The sequence below is a fragment of the Dunckerocampus dactyliophorus genome, chromosome 8 (genome assembly GCF_027744805.1).
Source record: "Dunckerocampus dactyliophorus isolate RoL2022-P2 chromosome 8, RoL_Ddac_1.1, whole genome shotgun sequence".
Taxonomy (NCBI): Eukaryota; Metazoa; Chordata; class Actinopteri; order Syngnathiformes; family Syngnathidae; genus Dunckerocampus; species Dunckerocampus dactyliophorus.
This window is the reverse complement of record NC_072826.1, coordinates 28,526,246-28,547,647: the sequence shown is the minus strand read 5'-3', so window position 1 is coordinate 28,547,647 and position 21,402 is coordinate 28,526,246. Positions and strand designations below refer to the sequence as shown.

Sequence of the window (21,402 nt, the reverse complement as noted above, 5' to 3'; positions counted from 1 at the left end):
TGGGTGTAAAAGCAACCTCTGCAGATCACAGATGGACGCAAAGCAGTAAGTCAGGCCGACGACGGACATTCCCTCCACCTCTGTGGTAGACGCTTTAATGGCGTCTATATATCACGTCGTGATGTAGCGCCGGCTGCTCGGGCATTACGTATTCTGTTTCATGTGATGCAGAGAGGGTCCAGTGGGAGGGAGCCTCCTGCAGGCGGATGCAAAAAACTGGAAAGTATCAGAAAATCAACACTCGGATAAGAAAAGTGACTCAAATGCGCAGGTTGATTTGATCTGGAAACGACAGAGTCAATGCTGAAGAGCTGAGTTTATTTTTGATTGCCACTTGAATATTGCTTTGTTGTTTTAAGTCCTCCCAAGAAACACCCACAATGGCAAAAAGTATCAGACCTGACGGGTCAACGGGAAGGACTCCTGGCTGGCCTATGAGGCTCTTCTGACGGTTCAGCCGAGCGGCTAAATCAGACCTCAAAAAAAGGCTGCAGAGACCTCTAAGTTATTTATTACTGCAGCAAAGATGGGCTTCCTCTGCAAATATGTTATATACTGTAGAATGTGGCCAGGCCATCGCGTGCTAGTGATGGACTGTGGCTGCATAACTGAATCAATGTTAACATTTCATCGCCTCAAAGACAAATTGCTGGCTTAGTCTCAGGTTTCAGGGGGTCAGTCAGCCCACACGGGAGCTACAATCATTTTATTAAAGCTCTAAAAGCATTCTATTATTCTGTGCACGTAAAGTGGAACCGGGAAGGTCCGACACAATGCGTTCCACGATGCCGTTTGACCTATGAGATTCAATACAATTTTCCCACAAAAAAAACACCACACTTACAGACACTGATGTACGGGCACTTCCATGTTGTCTTTGTGGAAGTTACTTACTGTCTGTACATGAATCGAGTTGTTTACGTGGTTGTTTCAGGTGTTCAGCACATGCAAATTCAGTTATATCAAACATAAGGCGTTTATAGTAAATAATTTAGCAATAGTAATAGTAACAGTAGCACAGTCGTCCCTCATTTATGGCTGTTAATTGGTTCCAGACCCAACCGCGATAAGTAGGATTCAATATTAACAAATGGTATATTAGTCAGAGCATAGAAAACCCATTTATATCTTTCTACATATATATATATTTTTACCATTATTAGAGCCCTCTAGACATGAAATAACACCCCTATAGTCACCTTTACACTTGTATTACTCAATAACGGAGACATAATAATAGTGCAGACCCCCACCAAGAGCCAGAGTTTCCCCCATATTGTGATTCACAGCAAAATAATAATCCTACATTTTTTGCATCAGTCTTTGATGTTTTGTAGAACTTGTTGGAAACTTGTCCTGTATTTTTTTCCAAGTGCTCTGACCTTTTTTTGTGGAGTTACATGCACAAATGCCAAAAATGGTCCTATCTTGCAATGTTAAATAATCCTTTAAAAAATTCCTGGATTCAGACGATGATCAGCATCACCCCCAAAATGTAATGAGTTCTTCCATCTCCCATTTCCGACGATTCCTGGAGATTTCATCCAAATCCATTCAGAACTTTTTAAGTTATTTTGAACACAAACAAATAAACAGATAAACGCCGGCTAAAACATAACCTCAGCGTTGCGCTTGACAGAGGTAATAAGATACTCACACATTAGCATTGACAGCGCATACTCCCTGGTGGCTATTGTATCATCAATGTAACGCTACTGACACCTAGAGACCAGTGTACAATACTACTCTACTGCTGCTGTTTCTGGTTAAGGACAGACTCACGATGCACTTCAACGGCTTTGTTAACAAGCAGAGAACACACATGCAGTGAACATTCACACAGGAGCTGCTGTCGGCCACTCTCTACACTGCTAACCCTCTGCTAGCCCTCAGCTAACAGTCAACTCTAGCCAGCTGACGGCACACACGTCACTTCTCAGGCCCCGCGTCTTAAAAGCACACACAACAAGGCACAGATACTGTATTACACTTCCCATCTTTTGAATGCCTTTTATTTGTATTTTCCGTCATTCAGCCATTGTCATGCTTGAAAATGCTTAATTTAGGCAATGAATACGTAGAATTTGCTTAATATGCATGTTTTTTTTACTAATCATAGACCATATTCAACAACAAAACAGCGATCAATTATTAATTAATTTTTGAAATTTTTGAAAAATTGCGATAGAGTAAGAAAATAGACATGAAGTAGTAACACAAACCAGAGGTGTGGACTGGAATCACGCAAATTGGACTCGAGTCGGGTGGGCTCCAGTCCGCCTACGAATTTGGACTGGACCTGTCTTGACTTGAGGCATTGACTTGGACTTGCACGTCTTCACCTGAGACTTGAGACACAACTCAAAACTGACTTTCTCCCACCTATGACACAAACTGTCACACAGGTGTAAAAGGAAGTGGAGCCCTGCAACCGCCAATGTAAAGCAAACTGTACCAACGCCCCCAAAAGAATCCTTTTACCTTCAGTAAAAACACCTCCACAAACCTCCAACAAGGTTTTATGGTTTTCTATGCATGCTGTGAGCATGTAGTAACAGGCACATTCATCATAACATGTCATACTTACAGTATTTTGGTGGAACTTCCTTCCTGGGTGCATTGATTTTACATAGCAACATAGAAAGGAACGCTTTTCTAAACTCAAAAACAAAAACACAAAGCAGCAGTGGCGGCAGCTCAAATATGTAGCGTTACCTTTCGCTAGTGGCCTAAGGAGCAAGTACTTTTGAGCAAGTGTGCGGTAAAGCTTGTCGCTAGCGGGCTAGTAGCTAGTAGTGTGGTGTGGCGAGGAGTCACTATGCCAGTGAAGTAGTTCTTTGGGGTCAAACGGCAGATGGCTATGTGGAGATGTTGCAAGGGGCATCCTTCATGACTGAAGACTCTCATCTGTGTGGTAATGACTGGCTTTTACAACAGGACAACGCTGCACTTCACAAAGAGGAATAAGCTCACTCTTTTGGACCATCCCGCGTGTTCACCTCATCTAAATCCAATGGAGAACATTTGGGGATGGATGGCAAGGGAAGTTTACAAAAATGGACATGAGTTCCATACAGTGGATGCCCTCCATGGAGCCATCTTCACCACCTGGAGCAACATTCCCACTAGCCTCCTGGAAACACTGGCCTCAAGCACACCCAAACCCATTTTTCACCTCATTAACAATAATTTTTTCAACATTTTATTTTAGGGGGTTTCTGGTTGTTTTTTTTTTAGCTACGGTCTTAAATTTTTGATCAGCTGGTCAACAGCCTATTTCACTTTAATGCTTGTTTACAATAAATTGCTTTTGTCTCACTCCCATTTCTTCTTTTTCTATTTTGAAGCTCTAAGATCCAACAGTGCAAAATATTCTTTCATCAGGAGTGTACAGTGCGATATCAGATGTACAATGATGTGTACATTATCTTTAAAATCAGTGCACACTTACGTGGAGCCCAGGGAAATATCATGTATGTTTGTTTATTTTTTTTTTAAAGCAATCGTCCACCGCTGTGCTAAATGAAGCCAACCCCCATAAGTCAATAATTTCACGTTCCGTTGATAAATAAGGTTTAAAAACATGAAATAATGTCGCACATTTCTTATGATGCAGACTAAAAAGCTAAAAAGCTCCCTTCCACACACAATTCTGGCCAATTCTGCAAATTAGACGACGACGTCATCTGGTGAAGTTCTAGCACCTGACCATTGGACCGTTGGGAGTGGCATAAAAATGAAACCTGACATAACTTTAAAACAACCTCATGATAAGGCACTTGTACATCAGGAGTGCAACACATTCATAAGTCTGAAAGGTAGGGACTGTAGAATAGGACCCCTTTAACTTTTAACGTGTCCTTGACGCACGTGAAAATGTCACCGCTTGTTTCATCATGTTAACATAATGAGAGTGCTGAGCTGACAAGATGGAATGCTTGTCCTGCTGTGCTGAACCTGAGTGCAAACAGAGATAAGAATATAGCTTAGCTATCACACACACACACACACACACACACACACACAAGATAAACTGTCACCGCTAAAAGGGTGGGTGGAGCAGACCCATTATGGTAAACAAGGGTTCAAACATCCATTTTGCGTTGTTGTAAATGTACATCTCCAACACTGAACAAATAAATTGGCACTGATGCTTCAATCAACATGCAATGGCAGCTCATACGCAACTTTTATTAAGGAAGTACTTTAAGTCTTCTTCAAAATATTTTCCAAAGGGGACCTCCTATCTCACTCTCCTGGTGAACACTGTAAATTATTTAGTTTTCCTCACTTTTCTCACATTTCCAAATGGACCCCATCCATCTCCCATCCCCTCACTCACCAGGGCTGGTGGTGCTCTGCAGGCTCCCCCTCTTGCGGAAAGGGGATTTGGGCTTCCCCGAGCCGTTGCCGCTGGAAAAAGATGCTGACATCTTGCAACCTGCGCTCTTGGGGCTGGCGGAGCAGAGCCAGGGAGGAGGAGCAGCAGCTACGACGCTGGAGCTCTGCCTCACGTTGGGCCGGCTGGGCGGCAGGACGTGCGCGAGGCCGTCACAGGCTCCTCTGCAGAGTTGGCTCCTCCTCCTCCACCCAGCCAGCTGCACGTCGGGTGCAACGCTGCGCAGTGATGAGCAAAAGGCAAGGACTGCCCGGCTCCACCGGAGGACCATCCTCCTTGGTTGCCCTGGCAACCAGAGTATAAGCTTCCAGCAGCTAATGTAAGGGGAGAACCCACCACAGGAGGAGTACACTATGGATGAGAGTGTCCGGCTACAACCCAGCAGCTGAGAAGCAAGGTGAGTGAAGGACAAAAGTTTTTTCCACTGGTCTATAAATAGCACTTACATACACACAACGGATATGACAAAGTGCTTTCAACAAAAGGAACCAGACCACAAAAAGGCAAAAATTGAATGCTAAGCAGAAGTACAATTCACCAGCTAAGTTTTTCATTTACAAATGTGCATTTGGAAAGTTCAGAAAGCTCTCTTGACACAGACCCACCTGCCGTCGACTATTATTAATACTGTAGTGACAAGCAAGGTCAACAAAGCCACACATGACAAGCACAGTGTGCACTTGCTGTTATTGTGACTAACCTGGAAAAGCGACATACTAAACATGGGCCGCTAACAATAATAATAATAATAAATCTATACTAGTCCTCAGGCTTGCTTTTAGCTTTTGCTTAATTAACAGTTTTATGTAAAAAAAAATTTAAGAAAACAACAACAACAGAGCTGTAAACTTATATTTTCCAAAGTGGTTTGCCTCAGCAGTCACACAAGCAAGAAGCAAGAGCAAGAGTCGACATCACCACCTAGCGGTGAGAATGATTTATGCAGCTATTCATGTGAACCTGCTGGATGATTTCTCTACCAAATGGTTTGTACATCAGCTGGCAAATCTGGCAATAAGCTTAATGATGTAAACAAAAACTAAACACAGTGACACCTTCCTACTCAAATAGCCAAAGCATAACGCTTAAAACATACATCACTTTATCACTGATTATCTATTATGATCTACATACAGTGGTGTGAAAACGTGTTTCGTGTTCCCTTCCTGAGTTCTTTTTTTTTTTTTGCATGTTTGTCACACTTAAATGTTTCAGATCATCAAACAAATGTAAATATTAGTCAATGACAACACAAATGAACACAAAATGCAGTTTTTACATGAAACTTTTTATTATTAAGGGAGAAAACAATCCAAAGCTACATGGTCCTGTGATTGCCCCCTAAACCTAATAACTGGTTGGGCCACCCTTAGCAGCAACAACTGCAATCAAGCGTTTGTGATAACTTGCAATGAGTCTCTTACAGCGCTGTGGAGCAGAATTGTTAGCAGAATTGTTGTCATTCAGCCACATTGGAGGGTTTTCCAGCATGAAGCACCTTTTTAAGGTCATGCCACAGCATATCAATAGGATTCAGGTCAGGACTTGGACTAGGCCACTCCAAAGTCTTCATTTTGTTTTTCTTCAGCCATTCAGAGGTGGACTTGCTGGTGTGTTTTGGATCATTGTCCTGCTGCAGAACCGAAGTTGCTTTCAGCTTGAGGTCACCAACAGATGGCCGGACATTCTCCTTCAGCAGAATTCATGTCAAGTCTTCCAGGTCCTGCAGCAGCAAAACAGCCTCAGACCATCACACTACCACCACCATATTTTACTGTTGGTATGATGTTCTTTTTCTCAAATGCGGCCTTACTTTTACGTCTGTTGTAACGGGACAAACAGCTTCCAAAAACTTCAACTTTTGTCTTGTCAGACCAAAGAGTATTTTCCCAAAGGTCTTGGGGATCATCAAGATTTTTTCTGGCAAAATTGAGACAAGTCTTAATGTTGTTTTTGTTCAGCAGTGGTTTTGGTCTTGGAACTCTGCCATGCAGGCCGTTTTTGCCCAGTGTCTTTCTTATAGTGGAGTCATGAACACTGACCTTAACTGAGGCAAGTGAGGCCTGCAGTTCTTTGGATGTTGTTGTGGGGTCTTTTGTGACTCCTTGGATGAGTCGTCGCTGCGCTCTTGGGGTCATTTCGGTTGGCCGACCACTCCTGGGAAGGTTCACCACTGTTCCATGTTTTGGCCATTTGTGGATAATGGCTCTCACTGTGGTTCGCTGGAGTCCCAAAGCTTCAGAAATGGCTTTATAACCTTTTCCAGACTGATAGATCTCAATTAATCTCAGTTATGTTTTAACAAGGAAGGGGGTAATATCTTTTTTACACAGGGCCATGTAGATTTTTTTTCTCCCATAATAATAAAAGGTTTCATTTAAAAACTGCATTTTGTGTTCAGTTGTGTTGTCATTGACTAATATTTAATTTTTTTTGATGATCTGAAACATTTAAGTGTGGCAAACATGCAAAAAAATAAGAAATCAGGAAGGGGGCAAACACTTTTTCACACCACTGTATCTCAAATTCTTAATGATGGCAATTATTTTACAAAAAAAAAAAATTCTAAACCAAGCAAATGTCCAATCCTGGACACCCACAACTATTACAACATGAACTAAAAACCCAAACTATTACTACTATAGCCGTTTTAAAAGAAAACATAACTACTGAGCTACAAAGAAAAGTTCCTTGCTGAATTGCCATGTCAATTTTAATTCAATAAAGGAACATTTTTTAAAATCTGGATGGTCTGCAGCCTTTTTAGAAAATGTGACCCACATTTCTAAGAACGCAAACTGACTCTCTTCATATGGTGCATCCTCAGCATGCAACAAAATCCAAATCAAACACCGCTCGAGGCTTTACCTTGTAACAGAACTTTATTTCCTCTTTGCTGCGGCAGTTTTGGACCAGCTTTTTGGCGGCCCGGCCTCTTGCTGAAAATGAGGTCACTGTGCATATCACTCCTGGAGAGCAAAGCTCATGGGATTCAGCCATGTGTGTTTGCAATAGCCGCTCACCGACAGCCAAAAAAACTCTTTCTCTCTCGATGTGCACATTATATATAGCTGCCCAATAGTGTGACATACAATATTATTTTGGAAAAAAAGACCATGCAAATGATGTATCATAGTACATCCAATCGGGTAAGATGCTCAACAGCCACAACATTAGGCACACCTGTACATGCAAATGAGGTTCCTTTACTTGATGATAATCATGATAGTGTGGAAGATAGGTAGTGTAGATAGGTGTTCAAGTGCACATCATACTGAGAGATGTTGTGCACAACAATTATAATAAACATACTTTTAAATGAATACTACTCAGACGGTGTCAATCAAAATGATCATTATCAACTTTTTCCCTATTGTCTTTACATAATATCATTGGCAAACTGTCATTGTAGTTATGTGACATAACGCATAATGCCTACTCAAAGGCAGACTGTTTAATACACGCACATAAACAAAAGGCAGGGGCTTATTTTTTTATATTTTATATTCTTATTTTATTCTAGTTCGTACTATACTGTATGAAATATAATTTTTTTTAAAGCATTAGCGGAAGCGTGTCGACTTACCACCTGACATCGTTGCAGATGTTGCTCCCAGAAACCGGAAGTTGGCTGTCAAAAACACAACGAAATCATTAAAAGCTTATCTTTGTCCAAACCACCTAAACGCTACATTACTATCGTAAGAATGACCACAAACAATATTTAAACATTTTTTTGTTTAAAGTTGCAAACAATTCAACTTTTGTTTCCTCCCTCCTCTGCTGACATTAGCATGTGGCTAATACTAGCACTAACGCCAATAAAGAAAATGGCAATAATATATGATATAAAGGATAATAAATGATAACAAAAAACGTTACCTGTGTTTTTGTTTTTTTAACCTTGTCTCTTTTTCTAACGTCAGCATTGAAGTAGATAGATTTACGACAGCTGAGTCAGGAACTAAGTGGTTCGTGTCTATTGTTTCCTCAAGGCTTCCTGTCTACTTCAACTGAACTCACATAGCCTTTTTTTCCCCTCTCAATGCACTGATCTGTACTAAAAGAATCTGGATAGATCATTGGTCAATGACTTGTGAAGCCACGCGGCCGCCATATTACCACTCACAAGAAACACTTTTCGGACAATCTTTTGCATTCGTGGTGAACTTCTTTTATTAATTCGGACACAAATTTTGCCTTAAGATGCCTGCATGTGCAACTATTAACTGCACAAATCGCCAGTTCAAAGGCTGTGGACGAACATTTCACCTGTAAGTATGATTGAAATGTAGATTTATGATTGATAATTTAAGGGTTTTGCACTGTCGATCTCTCAGATATTTTCAATCGTGTAAAATTCCTCTGATTAAATGTATGTCCAGAATTGATACGTTTATATAGCTCTATTATAGCTAAGAGGAAGTTTACGTACTTTTTTGTTATATCATGATATATGTATTTCTTCGAGGGACGAAGGTTGCGTTACTTGAGGAAATGGGAGAATCTCAGTGTTTCCATGATGCTTACCAGGCATTGTATACAGTGCAGTTAGCAAGCCAGTTTGCATACAATTGACCCGGCATGACCCTTCATTTGGATAAACAACACTTTTTTTGCTGCTGAATGACTGACGTAAAAGGATTCATTCATATGATATGTTCTGGAATATAATATTACTGAACATGCATACCGGTATGTTTGAAATTGCAAACAACGTATTGTCTTACCCAAAGCCTATGGTTTTGTTTCAGTGTTGTTGTTTTTTTCTGTGTGTGTGTGTGTGTGGGTGTATGTGTTTATGGTTATTACACATTATGGTTATCACATATTATTCCTGTGTTTTTTTTCAAATATATTTCTATATCAGAAAAGAGGTTATTTCTATCTCATAACACAAACAAAAGCAGAAAAAACAGAAAAAAATCAGCAAAATGTTAAATGATTTTAAAACTTGTCCAAAGTCACTCTCTTTTATGATTCATATTTTGTACAGACGAGAGCATAGCGAATTGTATGAAAGTAAGAATAAAAAGTAAAGGATCATGACCATGGATTTTAGTGGAAAAAGGGATGGGATGTGCAGTTAAAATGAAAATGTCTTTCTAGAGGAGTAAAACTATGCATTGCTATAGGGGAGTGCTGAGCCAGGGTGCACAGTAGAATTTTGTCCCAAAGGCAATGAGAATTGGAAGGGGAAAAAGTACATTAAATATAGCCAAAAGATAGAGAATAACGTATCAAATCGTTTTTAAGGGCCGAAGGTTGCGTTACTTGAAGGAATGGGAGAATCTCCCCGCATTTTAATGTAAAATATAGATGTTCTGCGAGCCTCTTCATCAGCTTTGTACACGATGTACGCTGTGCCAATGGAGTCGAGATGTGAGTGGTAAGATGGCGTCTCTGTGGCTTCAGAGGCTTGCACGGCGCGTGCGACGTATGAGCTATCCAGATTCTTAAAGTACACTTTACTTTTACAGACGTTTTTGCTTCTCACATTTAGTAAATACCTTACCTTGTGATGTTTTTGGTGCCCAAATTAAATAAATATAAATCAAAATGAAAAGATAATTTAAATATAAAAATATTTGACATTTTAACATAAATGTCACATATTTTTTAAATCTGCATTAATAAATGGTGACAATATAACTTGTGAAGCTATAAAAAAAAAATTCCATGACTATTTTAATCACTTAATATCTTTTTAATTTTGTTATGCGCTGCAGTATCATGAAATAAAATGCTGCTCAATAAATAAGAGTTACATGGGAAAAAAAAAACAGAAAAATAACCTTAAATACTGTAAATAAAACAATATTGAGTAAATACACATGCCATTAAATAATTAAGCATCCAATTAAATAAATAAAACGTACATTAAGTAATTAAATGTATTGATCATAAAATGAATGCTTGCTATATAGTTTCAATATAATTACTTAAGATTATATATCCACAATTGATTAAATGAAGGGAACGTTTAAAACATTATTTCAATGTACTTCCAATTCTAATCCATTCTAATTAGTATTTAAATGATCAATTAATGTAATTCATTTAAATTGTCTATTAATAAATTCAGTTTTGAAAACATAATTGTCAAGTGGTGCTTAGTATTTGAATTATTTGTCATTTTTATTTCTTGAACTAAAAGGCCATTAAATACAAAAAAAGTAATTAAATCATGAAAAATGCCACAAAATAAAATGTAAAACAAAAATTAATAATAAAAAAAAATGATAGAATTGAAAAGATCGTGGATGAAATAGATATGAAATAATTTCAATATAATTCTTAAAGATGATATTTCCATGTATGCCCGCCTGCATACTGTATGTCAGTGCGCAACTCGAAGTAGTAATGTGTTCATAAAAGGGATGTCCCGATCTGATCTTCAGGATCGGGATCGGCTGCCGATCCGCTGTATTTGTGACGATCGGATAATATCGGCTTCCGCCACCAGATCGCACGGATCCGGTTGCCGTATCACGTTCGTAACTCTGAGCCACACTCCAACATGGCGGGCGCGGTAAAGAAGAAGAAGAAAACGCAACACCACCACATGCAGACATGTCCGCGGTGTACCGTGGTGAAGTTAGCTTCACGTAGCTACAGCGGTCGCTCCCTCTCACTGTGCCCGGACTGCTGCGTCATGGTGTAGGGAGCTGGCGTGTCATTCAAATACCTTTCATTAACAACACAATTGGAAATACTCCTGTGACTCCATCTTGCTTAATCACAAGCACGGGCATCCAGCTTGTTGAAGAGTTTCTGAGGCTGACATCCCATTAGGAAAGTTAGCTAAGCTACATCCATTTCTCAATGACTGGGCAAAATGGGCCAATGATGAATTGCATCAAAAAATGGAAGGGTTTTTGCATTTCATTCACTTACCCAAACAGCACACACTCTATGCCGGTCAAATATGTGGAAAAGGTAAAAAAAACTCAATTTTAAAAAATTTAAAAGGAATTTTGGAGAAAAAAAATTGATTTCATAGAGTTTGTTGAAAAAAATATCATATATTCTAAATCACACCACAAATTGATCTATAACCATGTCAACTGATTAGTCCTACCCTAAAAGTATTTTGCATGCCTATTTTTTCCAGTGTTTTCTTTTATTGGATGGACTTTTATTGGATCTTTTGTTGGATTTAGGGACCTGACTCACAGAGGTTTGTTACAAAAGCCAAACGATATTGTTGGTCACGCTGTGAAACAAAAAAGTCAATTCGGCGATACTTTGCTTGCATTATTTTTAATGCTTTGAAGAGCTACCTTTAATAACCGTATTCAATTCCACAAACTCGCGTTTGTAACAAAAGCTTATTATTATTACTATTAAAAAAAAACAAACAAACAAAAAAAGAACGATCGGTACCAGACGGGATCGGCAAGACTAGGGGTGTCCAAACTTTTTCCAGCGTAGGCCTCATACTGAAAATGAAAGGATGCCACTTTGATATTTTGTAAACCAACACACGGAGATGTGCTAAGAAGCCACATGTAGCTCAAGACAAAACAGCATTTCACCTTTGTAATATGGGTGAAATGCTCCTTAAAATGACGTTTTTTTCCATAATAATACGAGTTTATTCTTGTAAAATTGCGACTTTTGTTCTTCATTCGATTATGACTTTTTTTTTACTAATATTTTGACTTTATTCCTGTAAAATGTCAGCTGTTTTTTTGCCATTTGTTGTTTTTTTTTAATTTTCCAACTATTTCATTTCAGCTTTCCGCTTGTAAATTTTCTCATCATAATCATAACCTTATAGCTTTTAAAACAAATATGTAATGTATTTTGTCTTTATTTCAACATTGTTACTAAAATGATATCTTTAGTTTATTCTCATCAAATTGCAACTTTCTTCTCATTAGAGAGATTTTTTTTTCTCTTAATATTTTGACTTTACTCTGGTAAAATGTTGTTTTTTTGTAGAATTTTCCAAATATTTCAACTTTCTTCTTGTATACTTACTTCTCCTAATATTTTGACTTTATTCCCATGTTATAAATTTTCACCCAACCTAAGTTTCAAAAATGACAACTTTATTCATTGTTTTTGACTTAATAATAATAAAAAATAATTCTTCAATATTTCAACTTCATTCCGTTATTGTTGTGAAATGATGGCTTTTTTTTCCTTGCTGGATTACAACTCTTTTCTTAACTTAACTGACTTTAATTTGGTTTTCCCATTTTAGCTGTTGTTGTTTTTTTTAAGTTTCCTCGTTAAATTACATTTTTAGACTGTGCTGTGGGCCGATAAAATCACAGCCATGGGCCGCAATGGCCCCCGGGCCGCACTTTGGACACCCCTGGGCAAGACTATAAAAAAAAATGTGGACCGGGACATCCCTAGTTGATAAGATGATAAGACTGACGTCCCGACACTTGTCATGTCAACCTTTGGAACTAAAATCCATAAACATTGAAGCCTTCAACGCCCAAAAGTTCTAAAATCTTGGGCTTCACCCAAAATGATCGACGGCAGTAAAACTGAAAGGCAGGGATTCATTCACCAACTTCATCCAATGAATGCAGACCTCCACCAAGGCCAAACAAAGTGTCTACCTTCACCTACTGCGTATTCCTGAATAGGCCTTCCGCTTCGTGGAAATTAGTGAAGTAGTTTCAAGCAGCTGTAGGCTTATTAAGCAATCCTGCATATGATCAACTGCTTTCCTGCAGTCTTTCCTGCCTTCTCAGGCTTGCCGTGCGCCCACGCGCTCTGCAGTCCGTCCTTGCATAATCGCACTCCAGCGTCAGTGGCCTTTGCCCTCCTGCCAGCACTCAGCACAAAACACACTAACTTGAAAACTTGACTCTTTTTCCTCCTCTCTTAAGACTGCAGAAGGCATTCCTACGCTACATAGCTAATCTTTGCGGCACTTCATGCCGACCGACGCATTTCTTTCCACTCCCTATTGTACGGTCAGCTGTGGCACCTTGACAGTTTGAGCACACGATAAGAAAGATAGCCATGAAAGCCAGTCAATACTCACATGAGCGGGCACGGATGGTGCTAAAAGGAAATAAACCAATTCAGAAGGCGGCTGCTTTAGCCCGTAATACATTTGGAGAGGTCACGCAGATGAGGACTACAGATAGAGCCGACTCCTCCCACCACCCGCGACAGGACAGAGAAATGTCACTAGGTAATAATTGCCATGGGGATGGACGGATCTCACGCAGCCATCTTCATATACCTTCTCAAGGGACATACTGTAGAAAGTTTATAGCGGTTGATTGGTTGCAGACTCCACTGCGATAAATTTATTTCCTCGATATAGGACTCAGTGTTAATAAATGGAATATTTTCGTAGTTAGAGCATAGAAAACCTGTTTATGACTTTCTAAATGCAGGTTTTAACATGATTAGAGCCCTGTGGACATGAAATAACAACCCTATAGTCACCTTTACACTCCCATTTTTCATTGTTTACATCATATTGCGCAACTCTTATGCTGCAGAGGGCCACTAGCTAACAAATTCAGTTCTTCTAAACTTCCATCCATCCATCTTCCATGCTGCTTATCCTCATTAGGGTCGCGGGTATGCTGGAGCCTATCCCAGCCCAGTTCGGGCGAGAGGCGGGGTACAGCCTGGACTGGTCACCAGCCAATCGCAGGGCACATATAGACAAACAACCATTCACACTCACATTCATACCTGTGGACAATTAACCATGTTTTTGGAATGTGGGGGGAAAATCCAAGGGGCGAACATGCAAACTCCACACAGAGATGCCCAGTGGAGATTCTTCCCGATCTCCTGACTGTGCGGCCAACATGCTAACCACTAGGCCACCGTGCGGCCCTTCTTCTAAACTTAACAATCCAAAAACTTACCACTTCCACACGGAATGGGAGGAGAAAAGTTTTTTCACTCTATGACTTCATGCAAATGTCATGTAAGGTAGTGATGTGCAGCTCGATACTGAAACATCGATACTTCCGATACCAGATTTTTATCCTTTAAAATCAATTCTCGAATCGATATATCGATACTTTGATCAAGAGTGCCCATTACGTTGATTGCGAGCTACCGGTAGATCGCCAAGGGAGTTTGGGTCGATCGCGTACGCGTCACTTTGTAGATGCCATATGACATCAGCAGCTGACATTTAGCTCCCCTCCTGATTCGCTCTTGCTCCCCGCGGCGTTTTAAGCTACACACGGAGATGCAACTTTCATCTTTATTATTCTGATTACGGATAAACTAACTCAGACATGATCTGTTCACTTGTAGCGGCTAGTTACGTAGAAAAAAAAGTTTATTATTGATGGCTTTGCTTGGCGTCATGAACTCCACTACAGAAATCAGTGTTTTCTACACGTCCGCTTCTTCAACTATTATTTCATGATGAAATGGAAAATGTGCCCGTTGCTGAAACCTTTTTAATATGTCACCTTGACTTCGGCTGCATTGTCTTTTTGCATAACCAATTTCAGTTCTTGTATATGGCTAATGTTTGACAGCCAATGCTAACTGGATGTAATACATGAACTGTGTCGCCTAGTGAACGTCACGTACGTAGCTATTTTGACTGTACACAACTATTGAGGAGTTATGTGTCATTATCTTTATTGCCATATTGAATATACTGTAATTATGATATCAACTACTTTGATTACCTGTAAACTTTGAAAATGTGAATGTGAAATACTAATCATTAATATTTACAGTAGTATTTCAATGTTTACCTGTTAGATGTTATATATACTTTATGTTTTACAGAAAGAGGTAGATCATTTGACTTGTAACATGCATGCTGCACCCCTGATATCCACGTATAACGTACATAAATATGTACTTTTATATACTTTCTATATTTATGTTTATGTTTATACTTTCTATATTTATGTTGGAGGTAGATCTTTGGGACTTGGTCATTTTAAAAGGAGCTCGCAGGCGGAAACAGTGTGAGCACCCCTGCTTTTGATAGTCGTTTGAGGTCATGTAGAGTATATCATTAACAGGAACACAGCAGAAAGCAAATCGCGAGCGCAGCGCGGAGGTTATGTTTTTCCCAGTGTTTGTCTGTTTGTGTCCAAAATAACATGAAAAGGTCTGAATGGATTTGGATGAAATTTTAGAAGTGATCAAATTTCGGGGGTGATCCTGATCACCGTCTGGATCCAGGGATAGGTAGGTTACTTTGTGCGTCGCGCGTGTTGACATGTTGTGTTGTTTGGGTGACTTTTTTGTGACTATTTTGGCGACTCATGTTGCCGGCTACACTTTCCATGTTAAAGTTAAAAAAAAGGAATTTGGAAATGCCTGCTGGGCCTGATGTGGCCTGCGGGCTGCGGTTTGCCCACCCGTGGCATAAAGCATTGGTATTGCCGATACCAGCCGGAATTATTGCATCAAAAGGGAAATCAGTGGTATCACACATCACGAATGTGAGGTAATGTCTCAATGTTTTGTGTCCTGACTACATATCACTTGTATTTCCATAATGTTTTGACCAACAATAGTCCCACCAAACAGCCATCATTTATCAAATTTCTGAAAGACCGCGAATCGCTATATTGCGAGGGACGACTGTACGCATACTTGAGAGCAGCCAGTGTACAGCCTGTGCTGCAGTATCCACTGAAAATGAGTCAGCAGGCGGCCATTATTGTCTAAATAGCTTGCAACACAAGCGAGTAGCAAAGATACTGGTAGTGGCAGTGGGCTACACGAGTGCTGCCGCCATTCATTGAGGGCTTTGCAGTACATTCTGTAGCGTTGTCCCTGGCGTAGGGACAAAGAAAACGTGGTCACATCAAAGGAGGAGAACGCATCGGTGTTAGAAACGCTTTATTACAACATTATCTCTCCCGACTCAACTGGTAGCCGCGTACGTTCGACACACGTTCATATCACTGTGGGACGGCGCAAGTCATTCTTTCCTGCTAAGACAATATATATGGATATATTTAAAAAACTATTACAAAGGCTCCATATCATTCATAATTTTGTATATTTACACACGATTCTCCGTCGCCAAAACACCAGAATGTTGGAATAACCCTGTATCCGTGTCAGTAAAGCACCTGCTACTGGCGATCTGATTTATGGTACCTGATGGCGGTACGCGTTTCTCCTCCGCACAGAAGGCAGTGACAGGTCAAAACATTCCAGCCTGCTTGAAATCAAATTCAAAAGCCTCACCGGTGAAAAGAAACCACGCACGACGCACACACTCAAGTACACCACACACTTCATTCATCAAACGCCGTGCGCCGAGAGAGTCTGAACATCAGTGTCCTCAGCGGCGGTGGCTTCACGTTAGGAAATAAATAGTAGTGAGAAACGAGTTGAGTGGGGAATTAATGAACAGAGAGGCATGTTGTCAGCACGGCCAACAGGGGCAAACGCTCCCAATTGCGGAGCAATGATCACACAAACGGCGTAAAACAACCGCATGAGAGAAATGCTGCAACTTCACAGAAAACAACGGAAGTTAGCCAGGCTAGCGGGGGCCAGACCGGACCTGAGGGACATCAGTCTTTAAAGATACGAGCCGGATGCCCGCGTAAGAATGAAAAGTTATGTTTTTCTTTGCCGTAAAAATCGCTTTCTCTATATCCTTGGTTCCCAGAGTTCGCGCTTCAAATTTTGCAGCTTCACTCTGTCATGGTTTTTCAAAATATATTCATAAGTCAACCTGTTTCTCGGTTGAATACGGCCTATCTTATATTTAAGCAAATTTTACATATTTTTGCCAAAATGAACTCTTTCAATACCATACCAAAGCGTATTTATACGTTTTTATAAACCCGAACGCTCGATCCCAACGTTATATTTAAACGTCTTTTAGGTTGTTTTTGCGCGAGAGGCAAAAAGGGCTGATGATGGACTAATGCATTAACATTTCAGAGCACTTTTAATCCATAAAAACGGCCACAAGGGGGCAGAAGTGTATTTGATAAGAGCTCGGCGAGGATCATTTTAGCGATGAATCACACACGACAGGAAGGAGGAAGTGAGAGAGCGCGGAGGAGCGAAGCGGGGCGAAGGTTACGCATTGTGGGGACACTTTAAAGCACGCACACACGCGTGCACACACGTAGTTCAGTTCCAAATGTGAAAACTGTGAATAGTTTGTGTTGTTATATTTGTAAATAAATTATTTTTGACTCCTTTTTTGTGTTGTTTAGATTATTTGAGCTGTCACAAAAGCAAAAAATATTTGTGTCAAAGTGAAAGTTGTATCTTTTCACAAAAAGCTGATTTTCTCCCTTTTTTTTAGTCAGGAACCGATATTTTCCTGAAACTTATCTATGTTCTACAGCTGATTACTTTCCTGAAAAATGAGAGTCTAATCTTTCTTTTGGTAGGTTCCATGTTTATAAAGCCATAGAACACAATATTCTGTGTGCCTTGAAATATCAGTCAAAATGGTCTAAAATGGACAGTACTGATGGGGTTGTCTTTCGAAAAATGGCTGGGATTGAATGAGTTAATCATTTTCAAGAATAAAAATGGCTAACTGAACCAAAATACAAATACAAAGTATTCAGAAAGACGCATTCAAAGATGTTGCGATGATATGTAGTATCACCTAAAAAAACTAACACGAGTTACTGTTGCATCCGTAACCCACACCGAGCTAAAACTCAACTCAAACTCCAACACCACTTCCCACTCAGCTCCCCAGTCTTGTTTATGTCTTAAATGACACATTTGAACTTATTATGTCTACTATATTGGGAGATGAGTCTAAAGGTGACTATAGGGGTGTTATTTCATGTTTAGGGGGCTCTAATAATTTTTAAAAAGCGTATTTAGAAGGTGGTAAAAAGGTTTTCTATGGTTTTTCAAAACATATTCATAAATCATGCTGTTTCTTGGTCGAATACGGCCTATTATAAGTCAGAATTTATGTTAATTTAAGCAAATTTTACAAATTTTTGCCTAAATTAAGCATAAAAATGGCTAACTGAACAAAAATACAAATATAAGGCATTCAGACGACGCATACAAAGATGTTGTGATGATATGTACTTTTGCACACTGGTCGCTAGTTGTCACTAATGTTACTATAATGACACACAAGCACCAGACTGTTATTGCAGGTTTGAATGATGTTACAGCAGGCACAATCATCCCTAACACGGGTTACTGTGGCAGTCGTAACCTACGTCTAGCTAAAACTCAACTCTGGACCTCCGACGTCACTTCCCGCCCAGCTCCTCAGTCTTTTTTATGTCTTAAATGACACATTTTCTCTTATAATGTCTACTATATTGGGTAATATGAGTGTAAAGGTCACTATAGGGGTGTTATTTCACATCTAGAGGGCTCTAATAATAAAAAAAAACGTATTTAGAAGGTCGTAAACAGGTTTTCTTTGCTCTGCGTATGAAAATATTCCATTTTAAAATAATGAACCCTACTTTGCAGGAATTAGCTTATCACGGTGGGGTCTGGAACCGATTAACCGCAATAAATGAGGGATTATTGCATGTGAATAAACATGTAAAACAACATGAGTACATTGGTGGCTAACACTCAAGAGGTTCGCAGTGTGCTTGAATGCCTCATGTGAACTAGAGATGCGCAATATTTTTTTTTCAAGGCGATACTGACAACTTTCTGCATCTCTAGACCGATGACCGATAACACACCTGGTGGTAAATAGAGATTAGGAGTTGACCAATCCTAATCAAACATAATGACATCACTACTATCAGGAGAACCAGAGTATAGAGGGGAGGGAGCCACTTGGCGTGGCCCAGCAAGCTGCACTGGATTCGGGCACATGCTCCGAGCAGCCGGTGTGACGCCACGGAAATCTCTGGCAAACCTTTTGCACTTTTCAAACGCCACGGTGGCTGATATGGTTTTTGGTGTGCTCGTTTGTGTGGTCATTTGGTACAACGAGCACGCGGAACGTCTTCCTCTGTAAGTGAATGTTTGTTTACAGGTGAGCACAGGGGACGTTACCACAGGCCATTAACGCCACAGGCATGAGAAAAAAGATTTGCTATGGTTTTTTTTTAAAACTATCGCTTATCTGAGCAATTTTTAACGTTATCGGATTTATCGGCATGACGTCATATGCACCCTTTATGTGAAGGATGGCTGGGAACAGCACAGGGAGCACAGTGAAAAGAGAGCAGACAGTCACATAGTTGGTCATTGTTCTGCGTGCATTATGTGAACAAACAAGTACGTTTGATGCTTATGTTGTGCATTAAGAGTGTTTCATCTTGGAGATATCATTTATACTGTGTACTAAATGGGAGCTGGTCTTCTTACGTGGTGCTGTGACTACTATATTCCTCTCTTGCAGTTGTTTTGGGGGCTTGTGTGTGCTTGGCATTTTCCTGTCGCATTTGTTTCATGGTGTTTTTGGTTTGGACTTTCCTGCGCATTTGCCCCTGTCACCGCACATGATCAGTGATGAAAGGGTGGTTTACAAAAGTAATCAACACATCAATACGACTATTTGTGTTCAATCTTAATTTCTGGACCCCGAAAAGGTGGAACGTCAACTCAAATGAATCAGTTTGCTCATGAAATAAAAGATAAACGACAAGAACATCAATGTCAATCGACTGTACAGAGCTGAGAGGAAATGCAGCCTTTTTAAACTGTATAAACAATAGCTTGCAAACACGTCGGTGTATTGTCAATGTATGCTTTTTTCCGCACAAGAATGGATGACATGTCGAGATACACGACTGCAGACTGGCCTCAATATTAGGCACACCTGCACCCCTATAATGAGATCCAATGCAACAAGTCAGCCGTGCCAAACATAACAATGCTCATTGTTTGTTTATCATTGGGGTGTACGAGTGACATCTTTTCATATGATACCAACAATTTTTTAAATTTAGATTTAACCCTTATTTGTGCACACCTGGAGGCAACAAGGACTCGAGCAAGCAACCGTACCTGTTGACGAGTCCTAATCAAATATCATGACATTACTACTACCACGTCACTACTATCAGGAGAACCAGAGTACAGAGCGGGAGGACCCTAACCTGCTGTGGCCCAGCAAGGTGCACTGTATTCGGGCACACGCTCCAAGTAGCCGGTGTGACGCCACGGAGGTCTCTGGCAAACCTTTTTCTCCTTTCGAATGCTGCAGCTCTGGCGTTTCAGGGTTTTTTTGCGTTGTTTTTCCCCTCATTGCGGCGCATTCGGTAAAACGCCCGTCCAATTAAAGGGAATCTTTGTTTACAAGTGAGCTCAGGGGAAGTTACGACAGGCCACTGACGTCACAGGAAGGACAGAAAAGGAGCATTTCATTTGCTCACCCGCACAGTACAGGTAACCTCACCTTATAGAAGGTTTTTTTTTTTTTAGTTACTGGTCATCTGAGCTATTTTTAATGTTATCGGATTTATCGGTATGACGCCAAATTCCCTCATATAGGCCCGATAATTATTGTGCACCCCTTGTTTCTAATATTTTTCTCTCAGCTGTCCTAACTTTTCCCACTGAAAATTTGAAGGGCGTGGGGTATTCCGGCAACTTAATAACAAAACAAACCTTGCAAGCATGCAGATCCTGTCGAAAATGTACACAGTTCGGATGGGAGAATGTCTGACTGCCAGGGTAAATCATCACAGCTGCCCTCGTTGACTTCCGATTTAGGCGCTCGCCCTCGGGGGAATCCCATCCCCGCCAAATCACAAGTGTCGCTCCATTTCTCCACAAAGCTGACGTGAACTTGCTGAGGTCTACTCTTGGAGGGCTGAGAGAGCGAGTCAACATCCATGGTCACTCGAGAGTTTATGTTACCCACGATGCGAAAAATACATCCATGTCAGTGGCAGCGATGAACATCAAACACCGTTTGTTTGGAAGAGGAAGATGCATGAAATGAGCAAGATGATACTGATACATACAACTGATGAACAAATCAAGAAAATCATATTTTTAAACAATACACTAAATTCAAATGAACAACCTAACTTTGCAAACTAAAACCAAACAGAATGTTAAAAATAAGAAAAGAAAACGTGATAATATACAAATAG

At 40.2% G+C, this 21,402-nt stretch overlaps 2 protein-coding genes across 7 annotated transcripts in view; one reads left to right on the top strand and one right to left on the bottom strand.

Annotated features, from left to right (window-relative positions):
* LOC129185939 (AMP deaminase 2-like) overlaps window positions 1-13,521 on the bottom strand; it is a 53,811-nt gene extending 40,290 nt beyond the window's left edge. Inside the window, exons 1-2 of one of the 5 annotated variants that reach the window (XM_054783632.1) lie at window positions 13,413-13,521; window positions 7,986-8,030 (exon numbers count right to left, since the gene is read on the bottom strand). In XM_054783632.1, coding sequence (XP_054639607.1) covers window positions 7,986-7,995 — 10 coding nt within the window. In that variant the 5' untranslated portion in view covers window positions 7,996-8,030; window positions 13,413-13,521. Of the gene's footprint in view, window positions 1-4,342; window positions 4,776-7,985; window positions 8,031-8,281; window positions 8,423-13,412 lie in introns of those variants that run through there. The other 4 variants (XM_054783631.1, XR_008572169.1, XM_054783634.1 and 1 more) reach the window with 4 other exon arrangements.
* LOC129185946 (beta-1,4-galactosyltransferase galt-1-like) overlaps window positions 4,629-21,402 on the top strand; it is a 48,676-nt gene continuing 31,902 nt past the window's right edge. Inside the window, exon 1 of one of the 2 annotated variants that reach the window (XM_054783646.1) lies at window positions 4,629-4,796. The gene's annotated coding sequence lies outside the window, so the exon portion shown is untranslated. Of the gene's footprint in view, window positions 4,797-8,621; window positions 8,674-21,402 lie in introns of those variants that run through there. The other variant, XM_054783647.1, reaches the window with a different exon arrangement.